This window comes from Columba livia, chromosome 2 (assembly GCF_036013475.1).
Source record: "Columba livia isolate bColLiv1 breed racing homer chromosome 2, bColLiv1.pat.W.v2, whole genome shotgun sequence".
NCBI lineage: Eukaryota > Metazoa > Chordata > Aves > Columbiformes > Columbidae > Columba > Columba livia.
The window spans coordinates 116,770,432-116,791,130 of NC_088603.1; the positions used below are offsets into that span (position 1 = coordinate 116,770,432).

Genomic DNA, 20,699 nt, shown 5'->3' on the forward strand with positions numbered 1-20,699 from the left:
CAAAATCCTAAGCAGTAGAAGCAGCCATTTCAAATGCACTTTCTCCAACACCCCTTCATTTTCTTCTCATTTCTCTTCCAAGGGAGAAAAAAAGGAGCCCAAGAACAAGGGAAAGAAGAGCTGAGCCTGTTCTTACTCTGCAGCAGTGTCCTTGTAAGTCAAATTCCTGAATTCCAGGAGGACTGGGATCTTCATGTGGGATAGTTTTTACAGGTTTCAGTGATTTGCACCAGCAGAGATTCTTGCCCCTTGTGCTATTTCTGGGTCAGGTCTTCACCCTCCTAATTCCAAGGTCCTATTCAGGAAACTGGGAATAATAAATGATGTCCTAAGGCAAGTTCTAAAATTACACCAAAAGGTAAACAAAAAACCCTATCGTGAATTACCAGAAATATTTTTATTTCATTCACGTGGAATGAAGCAGAAACCTGACTGTTCATCTCAAAGAAAGGAACAAAGTGACCTATACCTCCTAGCAAATGCAACATGTGTGGTCATTCAGCACCACTTTTTGGAAAACAGGCATTTCAGTTAGCATTTACCTTTTCAGTTGCTATAACAATTAAACCAGCATGATCTTGTGTTTTTAAAACTCTACACTGAGTTATTTCTTTTGAACAGACAGACTATAAATGTACGTAGTCTAGAAAGCATAAAATTCTTTATGGAAAATCTCTCAATGGTTAGTGTTTTATCTTGAAAACAGAGTGAAAGGATGTTACAAAACACAAAGAGGATTTGTTTGACATAGGTTCATGATATGAACACAGCCCCATGTACTAATGTTGGCATGGCAAGAGTCAGACAGCATTTACAGCATGTCCATGCTGTAGCACATGACCCATCAAAGAGTATGAGAAAAACCAGAAAAATAGTCTAGAAAATGGGGTAGTAGAAAGACTCTTTAGAAAAAGTTACATTCATAAATCCAGTATAATAACAATACAGTCAGAGATCTTCATACAAGAAGCTCTAGAGGTCTGCAGATGTACGATGCGCAGGTACTGCTTCCAAGGTGATTTCCAAGGTATCAATTTCAGTACTTTTTTCTCCCTGCACAACCACCTTTGCTGGTTTCTTACTGGCCTGTCTCACTTTCACTTGGAGGTTGCTCTTCAAGGACAACGTTTCTTGAAGAGGGCATTGCATAGTGCTTGGCCTCTCCTGGCAGCATTTTGGATAGCTTTGAAAGCATTCAAAAGTATCACTGCACTTTTCATGGGGGAAATAAGAACATTCTCCAGCAACTGGCAGAGAATTACAGCTGAATTCATTTTTGGCCTTCAGTGTTCTCAGGTTGGTGTTTGAAGCTGATATGTAGTTCTGTGGTGCCTTGACACAAAAGCAACTCCTGATGCACAACTGTTGAAGAACTGTGAAATCTTTGGAGATGGCATTTCGGAAATTTGGCTTCAGGAGGAGATAGATAACTGGATTGTAGAGTGTGGAGGACTTTGCAAAGACAGCTGGCACAGCAAAGGCTAACGGAGGAATCTTATCAATTGATCCAAAAGCTACCCACATGGCAATGATGGCGTAAGGGCTCCAGGCAGCAAAAAATCCGATGCACACAGCAACACTCAGCTTGCAGAGAAAAGGAGAAAACAGTGAGTTTAAAAATAGCCAACAAAATAGTATACGCATAAAAATACGACCTGATTGAACCTCCTTGTTAAGAGTCTTCCCAAGTCTTCCATCATATCTCAACTGCTCTCCAAACGCAGATTTGTCTAGCAAATTAATTCTATCTGAAACTTAGTTCTGCCTGAAGCTTCAGTCAAAATCTATCAGCTCCTATATTTCTCTTCCTCTTCACTGAAGTGCCAAGAAAACTCTTGTTTTCAGCTGCTAATTGTGCCACCTGCCTGAGTTGCCCTCTGCAAGTGCGAGTACAGAGCTGCTAACTAGCTCAGCTAATTGCAAATCCACAACTTTTCTCAGTGAGGTTCCGGCTATAGATTGAAGATTGGAAAAATCATGGATTTTTTTCTATTGAGACAGATGACATTATTGTTTTCAGAGAGAATGAAAGAAACTCTGAACACTAGCACCAGAGGAACACACACTAGACTCTTTTAAGACATAGAGAGCTCCTTCAAATGTTATTATTTTCTCCCTAAGTTGGGTAGTCTCACAAATTTTATTTTGTAAGAAGAAATGCATGGTGATTGCCAAGAAATATATATCACAAGTTTTATAAGGAATGTCTGTGTCATTTAACTGTTTTTGCTATTAGGCTAACATCTGTTTATGAATTCTTGCATTTCTCTACAAAGCCATCTGCTATAGTAACAGTGGCACAGAAATTTGTGGATGATAACCTGTTAGAGCTTCCATGAAGTCCAAAGTTAAAGTGATTTGACAGAACTGTAAATGAGGTATTATGACAGAATGAGACTAGTTAAGAAACAATGAAGAGGCAAACCCATAAGACAGGGTAGACTTATTTTTTCTCTTTGTTTCCATAGCATTATATTTCTTGACTGAAGGTCTGGATCTGCCTATGGATATACTGGTGCAATATGCATGGGTTTTGTAATCCTCAACTGTCCATGGTCCGTATTCAAGACTGAAACTAAATGCAGTCTCTCTGGCAAGCAATATGCCTTGGCCCTTTAGAATCACAATAATAAGAAATGGGTACTAGAATCAATTGATGCATTTCCCAAATGGCTTATTTATTACAGCAATTAAGCTTTGGGATTGCAATAAGCTTTACCTTGTTCATGTGGAAAAAATAAAATAAAATAAAATAAAATAAAATAAAATAAAATAAAATAAAATAAAATAAAATAAAATAAAATAAAATAAAATAAAATAAAATAATAAAATAGGCACATATTTTCAAGGAGCTCACAGCCAACTTCCTGGACTGCATCAATACAGTTTCTACAGCAAGGAGGGGATTAATCTTGCATAGCTTGAGCTGTCAAAAAACTTACATGCTAAATCTAAAGCAGTCTAGGTTCTTTACAGTGTCAATGGACAGAGAGACTTCTATGTCTAAAACAGGTGTGACAGATTGTTCTCAGGTCTTTGTCACTGACAATTTTCAAGATGTACTTAAGATAATTACTGAATTTTAGCAGAGCACAATTAGGCAAAAGGAACTCCCTTGAGGTATTTAAGAATATCAACCATATGTATACATACATGAATGTAGAAAGAGACTTTGTTATCATTACTTATATTGTCATGCCACATATTGAGAAGTCTGGAGTTTAATACATCAGAGCAGAAAAGGACTTAACACACTCTGCCTATGGTAAGAAGTTTCAAGACGAGTCCTTGATGAAGTGCCTTCATCTCCGTAAGATCAACAAAATTACTGACATGGTTCCAAGAAGACAGGTATGAGGAGTGGACTAACCAGTGATGCCAACACGAGATGGCAAAGAATGTCAAGATTTTCACACACACAACTTTGGAACTCGGATAAAGGTCCACTATATCAACCTGTTTACTATAGCAAAGAAGATTTAGAAAATTCTTCCATCTAGATAACAAACTTACTAAAAATACATTACACTTATCATTATACTTGTACAGAGACTACAACATTATTGCTTAAGATTGTCAGGATTATCAAGAATTTCATTAAGGAGGACCAATGTACAGAAAGCATGGAAAGGAGTTTCTGCTCAAGTTCAGGAATGATATTTAAATGTCCACAGATTTCTTGTAAAACCCTGTGCCCCTACAGATCTTTCACCACAGATGAGTCAAATCTGTCAGGGCCCATCCATCCAACACGCCTGAAGCCAATGCTAAGAATAGGCAGGGAAGTGGAATTTTGGAGTATTCAGCATCTCGTGTGTCTGGACTTGAAGTATCTCTTTATACAACAGAGAAATTTGTTGGCATACGAATGTTCTTGGTATAAAATTATTAATAAAAGATATTTCACTGTAATAATAATGAGAGTTTATAACAGAAAGTCAGAAGTAAATTTTCTGCTTGTTAAGAAATATATTGCAAAATGGTTTTGAATAAGAAGACTTGAACATTAATGAATTAGAAGAATCCAGCCTTCCTGAGATCATGTCATTTAAATTGAGAAGATGACATGTTGTTCTTCTTGTGGATCATATGTGGTCCATCATTTGTCTCATTTGTAGAACCTTTTGCTTACTTCAGCAGCAAAATTCATTCTTGTCCGCAAAACAGAAAAGGATATTTGCAACAAGCGCTTAACTTTTCTCAATTTATTTATGCAATATGCTTATTGCAGCTCAGCTTTAAAGGATTCTCAGTTCCCAGAGGCTGCAAAGAAGGAGAAATGGGCTTTTAGGAGGTAATTAGATAAGGTTATGACAAAGAAAATAAAATGGTGCTTTCTTCTTTCACTTTTAAAGGAATTGATATGGGTGAAGCTATTCTGCTGAGAATATAAAGTTTTTCCTACAAATTGTTTCTGACAGGGTAAATGCAACTAATTTCAAAATCTGTGAGACTCAGTCCAAATGCATGCTTATAAGCAGCAAATTAATTCCACTGATTTTTTGATGCCTCAAGGGACTATTACAACCTCTGCTTTGTTTTTCTGCAAAATAATAAGCCAGTGATCCAATGCATTGCTAAAACAGAAGAAGTAAAAGAAATTAGAAATTCACAAGCTAACCTCTGAAAATTCAAGTCATGAATTTTACTTCTCTCTTCATTCAACAAAGTACAAAAGAGTGAAAAAGTAAAAAGAGTAAAATACTGCTACAGTACCATGGTTCAGAAAAGAATACTTGATTCATATTGGTGTCTGCTCTAAAACTAGTAAATTGGCCTCTTTCCAAAGATTACTCTGCTCTCAAGACCTTGGAACAGACCTTTGGCAGCATTTTTTTAAGCAGTCTGGCACTATTTTGTTCACTTATTCTTTTGTACATATGCATTCAATATCGTAAGTAAGGTAACTGTGAGTTGGGCATTGAGTGTTTGCGTCTTCATGTGCATTTTCTCCCTTCACATGCATTTAGAAACACCACATGGACCACTTCTCTCCAAATGGCTTTGAAATGCCTGCAGCAAATTGCAATATTGCTGTGCCTTACAACTAAAACATCTGTTTAAGGTGAACAAAATCAAGAAAGGCATTGAACAGCTGTAATTCTTTCACTTCAGGAGTAGATTTGCCCATTACAATGAATTATCCAGATTTAGCATCTGGTATTCTAAACTGTAGATCTTCTTTCAAGAGTAACATTTATCCAATTTTATTTCATTATATTTTCTATTATGCTCATAGATCTTCCCACCTGTAATTAGCCACAGCTTTCAAGATTGCTTCTACCAGTGGATATATAATACTTTCAGTCTCAGAGCAGTAGGATATCCTCCGTTAATATTGGTAGTGAAATTTATATTAATTGAAAAAAATTTATTTATTGAGGAGTAAGAAAACCCACACCCTATCTTCATGCATTGTACAAACCTAATTTAAGACCAAATAAACTCCATGGTGTGTAGATTTCAGTCATTTCTCTGGAAATCTTTGCATTCCATACTAAGAAAAAAATCAGTTTATTCAATAAAAAAACATTAGAAGAGAGATGTGAATTATTCAACATTCTCCTTTTCAGTGTTTTAAATAAGGTACTTCTGATGTATCATAAATTACAGCCACAAAAAAATACGAGTTGAGTACCAGGAGTTTTGTCCAAGGTCACACACGAAGTCTGAATCACAACAAAAACTGAACACAATCTCTCAGGCTTATCCCTCATGATTAAAACTGAATGTATGGTAAACTATTCAGAGATGGTATTTAAACAAATATTTGATAACACATGAAGTTACAGTCATGGTGGTTTTGCCCCTGCAACATCTAGGGGGACCTAGGGTGCATTTTTAAAATGGTTTAATCCTAAGGAACTCTCGGAGAAGAGGCAATTTTCTGCATCTCTCTGTTTGCATTTGTAATATTTATCTGTCTTATCTATATGCTCAGAGCATATTTTTTCCAGAAGTTTGGAAACCCATGCAGCTGTGAAGAGACCACATGAGAACAACAGTGTCCTCTGTATGCATTATAATTCATTTTTATAGCACTATTTAATAATAAAAGCAATACCAGTAGTTAGCCCACCTAAGCACAAAAGTGCTAATAGCACTATACAGTTCCCATCTAGTTTTTGTCATTCTAAAATAGCACAGAAAAAAACCACTACAGACAGATCTTTTAATATGGAAAGTATATCAGTTATAGCAAATGTTTTCTGTATTTTATTGATTTTTTTAATAAAAATATTCAGTTACTAATAAACAAATAGACTAAAGTGGGCATTAATTGAATGGTATGACCTAGTTATATTAATACAGTTTAGGAAAGAGATGGGCATGTAGTGTTCAGGGCAGTACAGCTTAAAGCAAATTGCAGGAACCCAGGAAACCTTTAGTATTACAGAGGAACTTGTGGCATTTTCTTGGCCTAGGCAGCTGCCAAGCAGGAGCTTCCATAACCATATACCTGGGCTTAGCTGAATTCTTAAGTCTCTAAGTCCAGTTTTAAGTGCCTAAGCAATTTCCTGGATTTAGTTTTTCAAGACTGAAGCAAAGTCCAAGCACTTCAGCTGAAGCTGGATCAGACAGCAGAGGTACAGGTCAGACCTGACCAGGACCCCTAAGCTACAGTGACCTGATATCAGAGCCAGGATGGAAAAGGCCAGAGGAAGAATGGGCTATAAATTGTCTTTAATTTGACAAGTGCTACAAAGTAGGCGGTGTTGGAGCTCAAATCCAGAAGAAAGAACTACAGTTCAACAAATAATCATTCCAAGTACACCACAAAATTGACATATTTGGGATGGATTATTTTAGTGGAGTGTCTTAAGGAAAAAAAAGTCTCTTATCTCCTCTCTGCATTTGAATTTCACTTAAATCATTCTCTTAGCAGGTATCTTCGAGGGATTATCATATAAAACTAGTTGTTTGTATTATTATTCCAAGGTGAGATTCTCTGCAGATAAGTAGTCTTAGAGTAACTCAAGAGTTTACAATCTAATAGTGAAGATCAAAGCAATTTTGAGGTGGAAGAAAACAGAGAGCAAAAAGAAGAAATACTTGTCAGTACATGGTAAGGAGTTCTGCTAGCGTTCCAGCAGCCAAATAAATATAAACCTCTTTGATATAACAGTGTGTCTTTTTATGTTAACATCATAAACGAAATTTTGAAGTAGATATTATTTTCATTTTGCCAGTGTTTATTAGAAGGAACTCATAAGAATGACAAGTAGTATTGAACATGCTTGCACATTTCTGAAGTGTTGTGAACATATACTGTAGCCAGCATCTTGGTCTCACTAAGCAGGAGTATAGAAGTCAATTAGGATAAACTATGAAGGGTCTTAAAAGTTAATTAAAGAGTTAAATTGTAGTATCCTGTGGTCAAATGAAATACTTAAGAAAATGAATATTTACTGAATATCCAGGAGTGGGGCAGGAATATATTTAAGAGCTTTAGTTGGGAAATGTTCCGTCTAAGAGTTATTACAAAGGAGGAGTAGGTAAGACGTGGACATAACTCTTTAGTTCTTAAACTGTTTGGACTAAGGATGACATTTAGGTTATGAGACCATGCAGCAGACAGGAGGATGGTGTTTCCCACAGTGGTCAAAACTAAGATATCCAAAGGGAGAGAGCAGGAAGATTAAGATCTCTAGTGCAACTACACTGCACTTGGTAATCTGAAGAGAGATGTCAGAGAGAGGACAAGTTTGCTATCATGAAAAAGATAAATAAGATCATCCATACAGCATCAGATCTGTGAGATATCCAGTTGTATTTACAAATTAGAGTATTCATCTTCCTGAACAGAGAACAGAAGGACCAAAGATGACTTTAAGCAGAAAACAGAAGGGTGGAAAGGAAGATACTTAGAAGAACATGCTAAGCAAGCAACTAGAGAAATGAGAGAAGGATTCATTGAAATTAAGAAGAAAACAACAACTACAACAACAAAAATATTTTCTCACTGGAGAAAATTAACAGAGTCAAGAAGAAACGTTCATGTCTTTCAAGAGATACATTATCTAAGGAGGGAAGCACACCAGATGTTAGCTGCAAGCTAATGCTGATCTTCTCCTGGAAAGGAAAGCAACGTAGTTTGGCAACAGGAAACAATTTCCATAACAAATACTGCAACCACAGGCTTAATTTTACTGTATAATCTAGTAGAACACAAACTTTCAGAAATTTTGGTTCAAAAATATTTACAGAAATACGCTTTTCTGTGACTTATATTCTTTGTTCAGTTAAACACAAGAGAATTTGACCTCTACACTACTATTTAAAATCTCTAATGATATAAAACTTAAGCCTGGATATCCTCTGATATCTGCAGCTAGGCAAACAGAATTCACCCACTCAAACCCAGACTGGATTTCATAAGCACTGCTTCAAGAGCATGAGACCCAAACTCACTTCTACATAATGCTCTAATTTTTAACCTTCCTTTTGATCAAAAGTCTGAAATACTAATTTTCACAAGTAATGAAGCTCCATGAGCTTATCCCTCTTCGGAAACAACACAACTACTATTTGTATGTTTACCAACTCATTGCCATGCAGCAAATCTGCACAAGAGAATAGGGTTGTCTGAAATGAAAACATGGTAAAGATCAATTTTCTTTTCCATCTTTATTCCCTTTTCAGGAGCTCTCTTGGTCCTTAAGTAGTGCTGCCCAGCTGTGTTAAAAACATCTTGCCAAAGGCTGACTTTCAAATACCTTGACAGTAATGGTTTGTGCGTTGCTCATCCTGGTAGAGCCGGAGACGTGCTGTTCCACCGCTTTCCTAGATTCTTTCACAGTTACCAGAATAAGAGAGTAGGAAGTGACAATTACTCCAAAAGGGAGAATAAAACAGAAAACGAAGAGGACTACAGTGTAAGACAGGGCCACAGCATTGACACTGGTAGAATGCCAGTCAATGCAACAGGCTGTGCCATAGGGCTCCGCTCCATATTCTCCCCAGTGAGCTAAGGGAGAACAGGCAAAAATTGCTGCGTAGGTCCAAGCGCAGGCTATCAAGATTTGCCCATGTTCTCTCCTGAACCTGTTCCCTGGAAGATACAAAACAAATAGTGAAGATTAGCATAGTTGACATGTCTGAAGGGAGTTTCCCATATGCTAGCCATTGAGCAGGGTAATTAAGAAGGATCATTTTAATGGGTGTTCAAAATATTATAGTATATTCAAGGTTTGTAAGAATAGGGCATGGCTTACAACAAATTGTGAAAAAAAATCACAGAATCACAGGATGGTTGGGGTTGGAAGGGACTTCTGGAGATAATCTAGCCCAACCCACCTGCTAAAGCAGGTTCACCAGAGCAGATCACACAAGAATGTGTCCAGGTGGGGTTTGAATGTCTCCAGAGAAGGAGGCACCACAGCCTCTCTGGGCAGCCTGTTCCAGTGCTCTGGCACCCTCACAGTAAAGAAGTTTCTCCCCATGTTTAGATGGAACCTCCTTTGCTTCTGTCTGTGCCCATTGCTCCTCTTCCTATCGTTGGGCACCACTGAAAGGAGTCTGGTCCCATCCTCTTGACATCTACCCTTGAGATATTTATAAACATTGATAAGATCCCCTCTCAGCCTTCTGTTCTCCAGGCTGAACAGACCCAGCTATTAATTGAATTAATAACTGAATTCTCTAATACATCTAGATACTTAGCACAACATAAACCTGTATGAATAGATCTCCATCAAAATGTAGAAATAAACTCTGAAAAAAATAATTCATTCAGGCTAGCCATACTTTCAGATTAGAACTCTTATTTTGTGTTTCCAAATTGCCACCCTGACTTAAAAGACCTTAAAAGTAATCAACTGCATGTATCTAGCCTTATAGTTAATTATCAATGATCACAGAAATAAGCATTGTTTGACCAGATGTAAGAGATATTCTAGAAGACTGTTCTCTAGGATATGCAACTCCAAAATGGTGGTCTGTGTTCACATGAAAAATTGAGCAATCTAGGGCAGAAACATTAACTTACCATAAGCTGGAAAACAAATTTTGAGGCAGCACACAGTGCTCAGTAATGTCAGCGTTGAGAGACTGCAGATACCAAAGAGCACCCCACAAAATGCATAGAACAAGCAAATCTGTTTCCCATACAGCCACCTGAAAAATAACCAAGAAAGTTAATTCTTAGATGCTCTCCGTCTTTCTTAAATGTAATAGTAAATGGTAGAAATATACCTGCATTTGTAGCCTTAAAAATTCAATAAAACTGCATGCTTAAATTATTTGTTGGTCAGCAATCAACTACAGAAGATATCTTCATTTGAAAACCTTACAGCAATCATGTCCTGCTCTATATTTATGATTCATATTTAAGGTTTTTTATTCTTATAAAACAAAGGAGTATATATTAATGACAATCATACTCAAAAGAAAAATCTAAATGTTTATCACTAGTAGGCCTAGGTCATAAAATAATATAGCTTATTGTTGTTTTTGCTAACGGTATGTATATTTTTAAAACTAGTTTTCATCAAAATCAACACATTCTCTAGTGAAAGCTGTCCAGAAGAACAAAACTTTGATCTGAATCATTATACCTCCTTGCTTTCTATTCAGACACCAGCAGTACTTGCAGTAGCAGCTATCAAAAGCCCCATTCTGGATTTTGAAGACACCTTCTGTATTAGTCAACATATTTAGCAATATTTTAACACAGAAAGTAATGTGGTAAAACCCAAGTAATTAATGGATTTTTTTCTCTAATGTTTTGTTTTGATGTAAATTGAGAGAGCACTAGATGGGAGAAGGACAGAGAGAGATTTTTTCACTTCAAACCAAATATATTTTTTCACTTTGGTTAGCTAAAAACAGAATGTTTCCCAGGGTTTATGTTGGATGAAGTGTTCTCCATCTTGTTAAATATAATTTACTTGATTACATTATTAAAGACTTATTCCTATTTTTCTCAGTAAAGTGTTTCGGGAAGCCAAATCAGCATTGCATATTCACATCTGTACAGTTACAGGACATTCTGCAACAACTGGGATAGACCAAAATATTACAAAGGTCATTCTTTCCCAAACCATGCAGAATAACTCCTAACAACCAGTTCTGATCTTCCTTTACTTTTTCTATCTAGTTCCCTTCTCCCAAACACTTTTATACTGCATGAGTTGCACAAATACTATCTGAGGTCTCGTAATGAGCCTCCTAAACCTCCCAAATTTTAAAAGAAGATCACAAAAGATAGATTTTGCACGATTGTCTGAGGTTGAATTCATGTGGGTAAAGGGGAGAGAAGCGAGGAAGGATGGAAGAAGTTCTAAATTCAGAGTGCTGGCCTCAAAACTAAGCCAGAACACTACATTTCTATGCACCATCACTACCACTGCTTTTGGAGATCAAAAGTAAATTCAGAGTTGTTTTTTTTTTTTTGTAGTACTAAATTTCACTGCCAAATTGGAAAAAAAATAAAAAATAAAAAATTAGGCATTTAACCATCACTTGAATAATACTACCCACAAAGGATAAATGCAGTAGGAAGAGGATGTTTGGAAAAAAGTCTCAGCTCTACAGAAATCAAGACGATAGTGATGTCAAATAGACAAAAGTGCTAATTATCACCAGCAGTCCCTAAAGATGCTGTTACAGAGCATACGCCTCTCAATCCATCTAATTAATTCCCACTTTGATGGCAAGCAAAGTGACAGAGTAATTCAGTCTTCATCACTGACAGACCTCCAGAGCCTGCCAAAGATGTTAAATATCGCATGTACAGTGAACAAACCTGTGTGAAAGGCTGGAGGTTACTGCTAGAGGGTACAGCGTCAGGGTCATACCAAGGTCACTGATGGCAAGGTTAATAATGAAGTATTCTGCTGGTTTCAACAAATTCTTTTTCTTGTAGGTGACGTATAGGAGAATACTGTTCCCACACAAGGAACATATTCCTGCAGAGAAATACACGATACAAAGAAATAGTTACTTTCAGACATCCTTTTTTCTTCTTTTTTTCCATGTACAGGAAAAGGGTGATGTCATCATAGCATTTATCAGATAAACTTGTCTGGTTTTTATATTTGTGGATTTCTCTTGTTTTTTGTTTTTTGTTTTTTTTTTAATTTGATTTTTTTTTCTGATTTCTTCCTGTTTTGTTTTGTTTTCCCTTCAAACTGTCTACAAAGAACTAATAAATAATTTTATCCATTAAATTAACTGACCTGCCAAAAAAAATACTTCCTGTAGGAAGCTGGCATGAATTAAGCCAGAGACAACATCCCTATGGCACTGAACACATTTTCCCAGTTCGAGGTCCAGAGCTCTCCATTCACTAACCCTTCTTCCTTTCTCTTCGAGGTATTTTCTCAGAGGTGCCTGTTATAGTTCCTATTAATGACAGGCAATATAGCAAGAATGTTGAATTATGCATGAAAGAGAAAATGTAGTTAAGTATTGTCTCTACGGTGTGTAGACAACTATTTCCTCTGGGAATGCTGGTTTACTATACTACAGGAGAGTCATACATCACACTTTTTCTTAGGAAAAATTCCATTTTAATTTTTTGCTTTTATTTCCAATGGTGTGTGATCTTGTATGGGTTACCTGCTCAGTTTTTTAGCAGGCACCAACTGACATCATAGTCACTTTGGGATCTGTTTGACTGTATGATCAAAGCCATCCCTGTTCATGTACATTTCCATTGTGAAATTCTTGGAGGGAAGAGGCTTTACCTAAAACATTTTTTTTTCCTTTATAAGCATATAATTTTTCTCTCAGATATTTTGTGTGACTTACACAAAATACATTCATCAATGTCAGAAACAAACTTGACTTTTACAGTCAAGTCTCCTTACCACATCAAATATTGCCAAAGCTCTATAAACACGCACACCATGAAATTATACTTACCAAACACCATATAACATATTCCAACAAAAATATCAGCTGACTCTGTTATTTTGGACTGGAATGTTGAGTTACTGAAAGATGGACTCATCTGAAAAACAAAACCGGACACAGTATTAGAAATCCAATATCCATGCAGACACCTGTGGTCTCTCTGTAAGGCTGTAAGCTGTTTTGTGAGGAAAGGACAGTAAGAATTTTATTTCATTTTATTTCATTTTATAAATTAATATATCTGAGTGAAGGATGCAAAGAAGACAGAGCCAGGCTCTTTTCAGTGGTGCCCAGCACTAAGACAAGAAGTAATGGGCACAAACTGAAACACAGGAGGACCCCTCCGAACATCAAGAAACTTTTTCACTGTGAGAGTGACCAAGCACTGGCACGCGTTGCCCAGGGAGGTTGTGGAGTCTCTATCCTTAGAGATATTAAAAAAAACATCTTGAGGAGAGGAGTTGGACTAGACAACCTCCAGAGGTCCCTTCCAATCTCAACCATTCTGTGATGCTGTGGAATTTACAGGTGAAACCACAACCTAGAACCGATGCTGAGGTAAACTGATTTCTGTTAATTTGAGGGACTCATCCAAATCTCAAAATGTCGCAACATTACAGCTGATGAGCAAGGGTGCATTCAAATTTGAAAACTTGACTTGGCTCAACAAGGGTTTTTTTCCAGAATATTGCTCATCACCACTTTACATCAACCATAGGAACCAAGGTAGGAAATCTTAACAACAGCAGATACAGAACTGCAAATATAAACCTAAACCATGCAAATCAAAACAAAATAAAACAAACAAACAAATAAAAAACAGAGAGAGAGAAAAGTTGGAAAAGCATCAAGATAACTAGCAAGTGGAGACAAGAATGTGTGTGATACATGCACTTAATTCCACAGTTAACTCGTAACCTTATGTAGGCGTGAGCCAAATAGATTTCCTTTCTTTCTGTCTTCCACAAGCACTCCACTACTCCACTTTTATTTCCAGTCCCCACTGTCCACTTTTCTGAATCTGTCTCATTGAGTGTATTTGTAAACCTGTCTGTAGAAATTTGTGCTTCTCTGGCCCAGAAATTGGCAAAGTATATGAGAGAGTTAGGGGCTGAAGGTAAATCAACAGTCTTCCTTTAGTGTGCAACTCCTGCCAATTCCCTTTAAACCACAACAGACTGAACTCTCTCAAATGTAAGGAAGAGTCTTATTAAATTTAAAAGAGTCTATAATCCAGATATCCTATGTGTCAACTCTGAACATATCTACAGGCGTTAGTATAAAGTCTTCATCAAGGAGACATACTGTGTGATGAGTCAAGTCAATGGGATATTGCTCAGCTTTTCCTAGCAAAATCCTTTGTGAAGAGGGTTACACTAATGAAAAAAAGCTTCTCTCAGCTGTCTTCATGTTGGTCTGAGATACATACTGGTATAACTCAGAAAAATGCCATAGTTATCTCTTACTGTCCACTGTCACTCCTCTATTCAAGGACCCTGCCATGGGACCAGCCCTGTGACACAGTTCAGACCTTATTGCCCATGCAGAGGATCAACATAAGGAAAGTAACATGCAATAGATTTGCAATACACCTGCTAGAGCCAAACCCAGACACACAAATGCTCTCACATATAGGGTTTAACATATCACACAATTGAAGGGCAAAGACCTCAGGTGGAGCTGTCTTCTAGCACAGTCAGAAGGAAAGTAAGTCTAGTAAAGGCTAATGATTTTGTTTGTTTGCTTTTCTTCCTCTCACAGATGCTGTTGCTGTATTGTCTTAACCAGTGTTAGAGAGATTAGTTCTTGGCAAACTGAAGTTACCACAAAAATTTGATGACAAAAACTCAGCAAATTCCTCCAGATACATTCACAGGCCTTTACCCTGGATAATGATAAACGTATTATCACTGCCAGTCATTTCTCACGTTCTCTTTGCTTCTGTTGAGTTTCTTGTGGCAAAGGGAAAGGTCCTGTCTCCTGCTTGATCCCTGTGGACACTAACAGTCTCTCGCTCCATCCACAACTCAAGAGCAGCTCACAATGAGGCAGCAGCACAGCCTTACATGTTTCGTTTGAGGGCAACATGGGAAATGTCCAAGAAAACAACACCCAGAGGAATGAAGTCATCTCAGCAAATGGCTAAAGCTCCCAGTCACATAGCACTTAAACTCACTGTGTTTTAGCTAACTAACTGGTGTGTATGCACATTAAATGATGACCTTGTATCTGTAAGGCAGAGTATCTAAATTCAGCTTGTCCATCTTTCCTACAACTTCCTATAATCTGCTAATTATCCCAGTGGCCCCTCAGTTGTTCTGACATACAATTGTCTTTCCCTCTGTTGCTATAATCCAGGACACCTCCACTGAAACCAAAGGTGCTGTATGTTTGTTCACCAGGTGTTCACTCAGGAGGAATTTTAAGCCCAGTGCATAACACTACTATTTATTATTTAATCCTTTTACTAATTTTTGTTCCATTCATTAAGCAGAAGCAGTATCAGCAAGATTTCACATCCCAAGCCTCACCTCTAGCATTTTCCTGGTGGCCAGTGCTGCAGCATGTGACTGCCTTCAAGAGACAGCGACAAAAATAGTGACAGGACATTCATCTGCTTTTTCCCTGAGGCAATCTATTCACAAAGAAAGGCTGAGCTCATTTCAGATGTTAGTGTGCCATTTTCAATGCTATCTCCTGTGAAAAGCAGATTTCATATTTGCTGAAACGAAAGACATTCTACCCTAGAAAATGCAGATCTTCATTTGGTCATGAGTTATGGAAATCTGCTTGAGCTCTCAGTTTTCCAAAGCTGTGTGCTCACTTGTCAGAAGTAGAGTCTCTTAAGCTTAATCCTTGTGGTCTTTGGGATTAATTTTGGACAATGAAATGCCATGCTGAGAAAAGGGGAGTTTTATTCCAAGTGCCCAGTGCCGGCTGGACTGAGGTAGGGGAGCATTTAAGCCACAACTTCCATACTTCAAAAGAGTTGTTCAGACATGACAAAAACAGTCTGATATTCCCAACAGATGCAGTGTCCCTCATCCAGAAAGCATCCAGCCAATTTGCGTTTGATAGGAGTGACCCCCACTTTTCTGAGGAGACAAAAAAGCTCTCACTTAGAACTGTCAGGAAAATGTTTTGGGTTCTTTTTTGTGCCGCTGACAATGAGGCTTCTACTTGTCTCATTTACTTTATCCCTGTTCCAGTAGTAGCAGTTTTTGCCTGCCACTGTAGATGAAAATCACTTCAAGGTTGTTGTAACCTATTTCTCTCTTTCTGTTATGGAAAGCATAGTCCCCAGAGCCTGCCCTACTCAACTCCACTCTGACTTATCTCCAGCACCAGAGCTTGTGTGAAGCCAGTGTGACAGCTCTGTGAACTGACAAGAATTGCAAGAATAAGTGTTTCAGCCTTCTGTGTGTTATCAAAATAAGGAAAAAATATAATTATAATAATAAGGGAAGTGATGATCAAATAAGAATGACCCCATCTTTGCTAATAATAATAAAAAAATGCCTCAATTAAACAGCATTTTAATAATCACCTGAACAGTCCATTCCAATAGTTCTTACTTTTAGTGTTTGGAAATTTACTTTTTTTCTGAGCACTGTAAATATTTCTTGCTATTCTTTTACAGTAATTTTTAACTAAAATTTTGCCTTCTCAGGAGCAGTAAAGCCATTTTAATCATGAATTCCCAAGATGCCAAGTCTCCAGGAACCTGCCACCTCAGTGGTTTCCAAGCACCACCTTTTTGCAGACATTTGTAGTAATTTTACAGCTAAGTACAGTGATTCATTTAACACATCAGAAGAAAACAGAGAGTTGGTTACATTAAGAAACATTTTAAAAACAAATAATATTTAGTCAATTTATTATTTAAAAGCAAAATCATCACTTTTACAAAACATGTATAAAACCATCTTCAAATAGGAACCAGAATAGAAAAGAACTGCATCCTGATGTTTCAAAAACTACTCAACATTCCCTAACATGCTATGCTGGCAGATAGCTACAAGTTTCACTATCACCTTTTTCTTTTTTTTGTCTGGATTGATGAACCACATAATGATATTTTTGAAAAAATACTTTACCTGTGTTTACCTGTAAAATTTTTTATCTGAAAAATACTTTCTCTGTATTTTTCTCCCACCTTCCCTCAACAACTAGAACAACTTACCAAGATACATGAAATCCATTAAAATTTTTAAAAATCTACAAAATCTATTCACAACTTTTAAACTTTTAATAGTATGTTAATTACCACAAATCAAACAACAACTGAGGTCTGGACATCTATATTCAATGTATCAGTTTAAAATTCACAGTCTTAGTTACGCTATTGTCATTGTGAATATGTTATAAATCTCTCATTTTCTCCCTTCAGATAGTCTTCTGTTGACTTCAGTTCTTCCGTCTTCCCCAAATAACATTTTCCCTAAGTATTCAATGCTTTGGTCTTTCCCTACATTGTATATATTAGCTTAAAAAGGTAGAAAGAAAATAACCTAGTAGGAAAAGTATGTAGCAGATGGAGTAGCAGGGAGGAGGAGGTAAAATCAATAAATGAACACAGGCTAATAATTCAACATTAAATGTAAAGTATTTGTGACAACTGGCAGATACTGTTTCATTTCAAATCAGGTTAGTAACATCAACACATGACTAAGGAACTAGAAGCAGAATAAATTCAATTGTGCTTTCAATAATTTCAATAATATTTTTAATACTAAAATCTCTGCACTTTTTAATCATGTGTATCTACTAAATATGTGACATAAGACAAACTGCTATGCCTTAGTTTAAAAAAAAATCACAGAAATCTCTTTTTTAAAGAAAAAGTTTACTCCTCAATAGCTCTGACAAAAGAATTAAGCCAATAAAAGGTACACACAGAAACATTGACGATTTCACAGTGCATGAAAGATTTCTGAAATAAGGAAGAAATAGAGGCCTTTACCAATAAAACCAGAAACTTCTTTTTCTGCCATGGCCATACTTTTGAAGACTTTGGAAGTTATAATACTGTATTAGACCACAATCACTTGTTCACATGTATGAATAAATATTTCTGTATACACATTTCTAGTTTCTCATTTTTTTCGCTCCCATTGACATTTAGGCACGCAATCATAAAGTCAGCTGGCTATACACCCGTGCATGGATGCACTGACGTCCTATCGTTGTTCAGTCATACGGAGAATTCTCTTGGAAATTAATCTGATTTCTCACTCTGGCTATAGAAAGGCATATTTTTGGAGCACAAGGACTGAAATAATGCTCATCTCCAACATCATGTCACTCCACCTTCTATAAATAGCAATTGCCGGAAGAATTAATTGGAAGTCAAAGAGCATTGTGTTGTGTGCAGAAGCTTATCCATTAATGTACAAGGGATAGTTCTGCAAGAAGAAAGCAGGGATACATTTCAAAAGTTCTGATATTACAAATCATTAAATTACCCTGAATTATTCTTTTTTTTTCTGAAAATGCTCGATGCCAGATAATGTGCTTCTCTTTGTCCTGTCAACCACATTAAAAGCATTCACATGAATTAAACACATTAGGATGAAAAAAGTTGTACAAAGACAACCTGAGACAACCTCTGTGATCCTGAATGGAATATGACAGGAGAAACCCCTAAGCTCCAGCTTAGCAGTACTGCTACTTTCACAGCCCACCACAGAAAGGTGAAATTTTTAAGTAGATCTGTTAAATTTAGTAAATAAGAACAGAATAAAATAAATAAATACATTAACATAAAATAAAATAAAATAAAATAAAATAAAATAAAATAAAATAAAATAAAATAAAACCTGTTGTGTACATTACTAAGACCAAGTAATTATTTCTATATTTCCACCACCAAAATCAAGACAAAAATCTTCTCAGAAACTTCTTTATACTAAGAAGTTACCTGAGATTCAGAGATATAAGACACTTCATAAGAAACCTCTCATAAGAGGCCACAGAGGTCACACAACATGACCATCATCTGATACAAGCTATTGAACTTTACAAAATTAAAGCAATTATCCAGGCTTGACCTAAAACGCAAGGTCCAGCATACTCCTTAGGAAGTCGCTCAGAGGATTCATCGGGAAAGGAGAAGACGATGCTTTGTTTTTGCCATTTGTCTGGCCCCAATTTCCAATCTCGCCAGCTCCCACATCAGCACAAAAAAGACCAAAAGTAAGTCACTCTTAACCTTTCCTTGACAATTTAAATGGAATGAACTCCAGAGGTTTAGGACAGAGGCTGTTTCTGCTCCAGCAAACTGACTTCACTGGCCTCAGCAGGAGATCTGGCACTCCAGGATTTTGCCTTTCACCTACAATAAACCAATCCAATATCTAAAACTTCTCAAGATCAGCGCCATCTCTTAGGAGTTTTGTGGCTATCAGCCTCTGTTTTCAGTATCCCATAATGGTACCTTATTATTCCTTATTATTAACTTTACACCTCAGATTATCTTCAGGAGAAGAAATCTGATCCAGCCTAGTCACCTGTTTCTACCCCAACCCTGTGCATTCAGACTAAAATCCTGATGTTGAGGGGAGTGTTGACCAACCTTTCCACCTGAGCAGGACACACAATTTCTACTGGCAAGGTGAGCTGCTTTGCCATGATATCACTGAACTCGTATTAGATCTGATGCATCCCAAGGGGTCAGATTTAAATGAATGAACATAATACATTCTGCCACTTTCCAGAAACACAGGTCTTATACATATGGGATGTACAGCGTGCACTCTCATTTACCAAATGTTGCCCTTCTCAGAAGGTGAGGTAGTTCTCAGCAAAGAAAATAATTATTCATAGCATATCATTATTCATATTCTGAATCTGTTGCATATACTAAAAACTCGCAGATTCAACTATTATAATTCAGTCACCTTCTAGCTAGACAGCTGCAATTGTTCAAAACAAAGCATAAACAGCATTCAGTATTTAATTGTAGAACAAGGTTAGTAAAATGGAAAAAAAAATTAATTGCTGGGATGAGATGAATATAAGCAGAAAAGCAGAGTGAAAAAAGGGAAAAATCATACAACTGCTGTCTATATTCAGAATTTACTTTCGGCTTTGACAACAATCAAAAAATTCCCACTGGGTACCTGAAAACATTCCTGAACATCAGGAAAACGTAAGTATTAAGTGCAGAATATTTACAAATAATGTAATTCAAACCATATACCTGGTTGAAAAAAATGGTTTAATTCTAATATTCCTGTAATTTTGTTTTTGCCTGATGAATGGAAGATTTATTTAACCAATCAGTAAAGAGAAATTTAGAAATTTGTAATACTCCACCAAACTTTTTAACATACCCTGCACTTGTGACCACAGATAGGTTTCTGAAAGCTGATTAGATCACAGGCTACAAATTATGCAGATACAGAAAAAACAGTGACAATTCAGTGAGAAGTTAAAGCAGTAACTTGCTAATTTTGTCTCTCAAGAGGTCGTAAAAAAGACTATTCGCGAGATTGCCACGTCTGCTAAGTTGAAACACATTTCCAAAGATTTAAAAAGAAATTATCTGTACATAGAGCAGGAATTCTACTGCTTGCTAGAAAGAGAACTGAGTAATTAGAAAAATATGAAGGAGTGAAACAGTATTGATTCTGGTTCACAGGTCAAAAAGTCTCATTTATCCTGATTAGGTCTCAGGTATCCAGGGAACAACTGGGTCCAACAGAATTTATTTCATCCCTACCTGGTGAAATGGTTGGTATAATTCACACAAACATATGTTGCTTCTGTTATCATTTCTGTTTTGACCTAGCAAACTAGGCTACATTGGAACAGAAACATGAAGCAGAAGCTGATGACCT

General features: G+C 36.7%; 1 protein-coding gene across 1 annotated transcript; it reads right to left on the reverse strand.

The window, feature by feature from the left end:
- Positions 1-382: 382 nt before the first annotated feature.
- LOC102094720 (opsin-5) lies at positions 383-12,955 on the reverse strand. Its single transcript, XM_005504233.3, has 5 exons — positions 12,868-12,955; positions 11,747-11,909; positions 9,989-10,116; positions 8,718-9,052; positions 383-1,584 (listed from the first exon to the last, which is right to left on the reverse strand). Exons 1-5 carry the CDS (start codon positions 12,953-12,955, stop codon positions 973-975), a joined length of 1,326 nt encoding a protein of 441 aa, XP_005504290.3. The 3' UTR covers positions 383-972.
- Between the last annotated feature and the right edge of the window lie 7,744 nt (positions 12,956-20,699).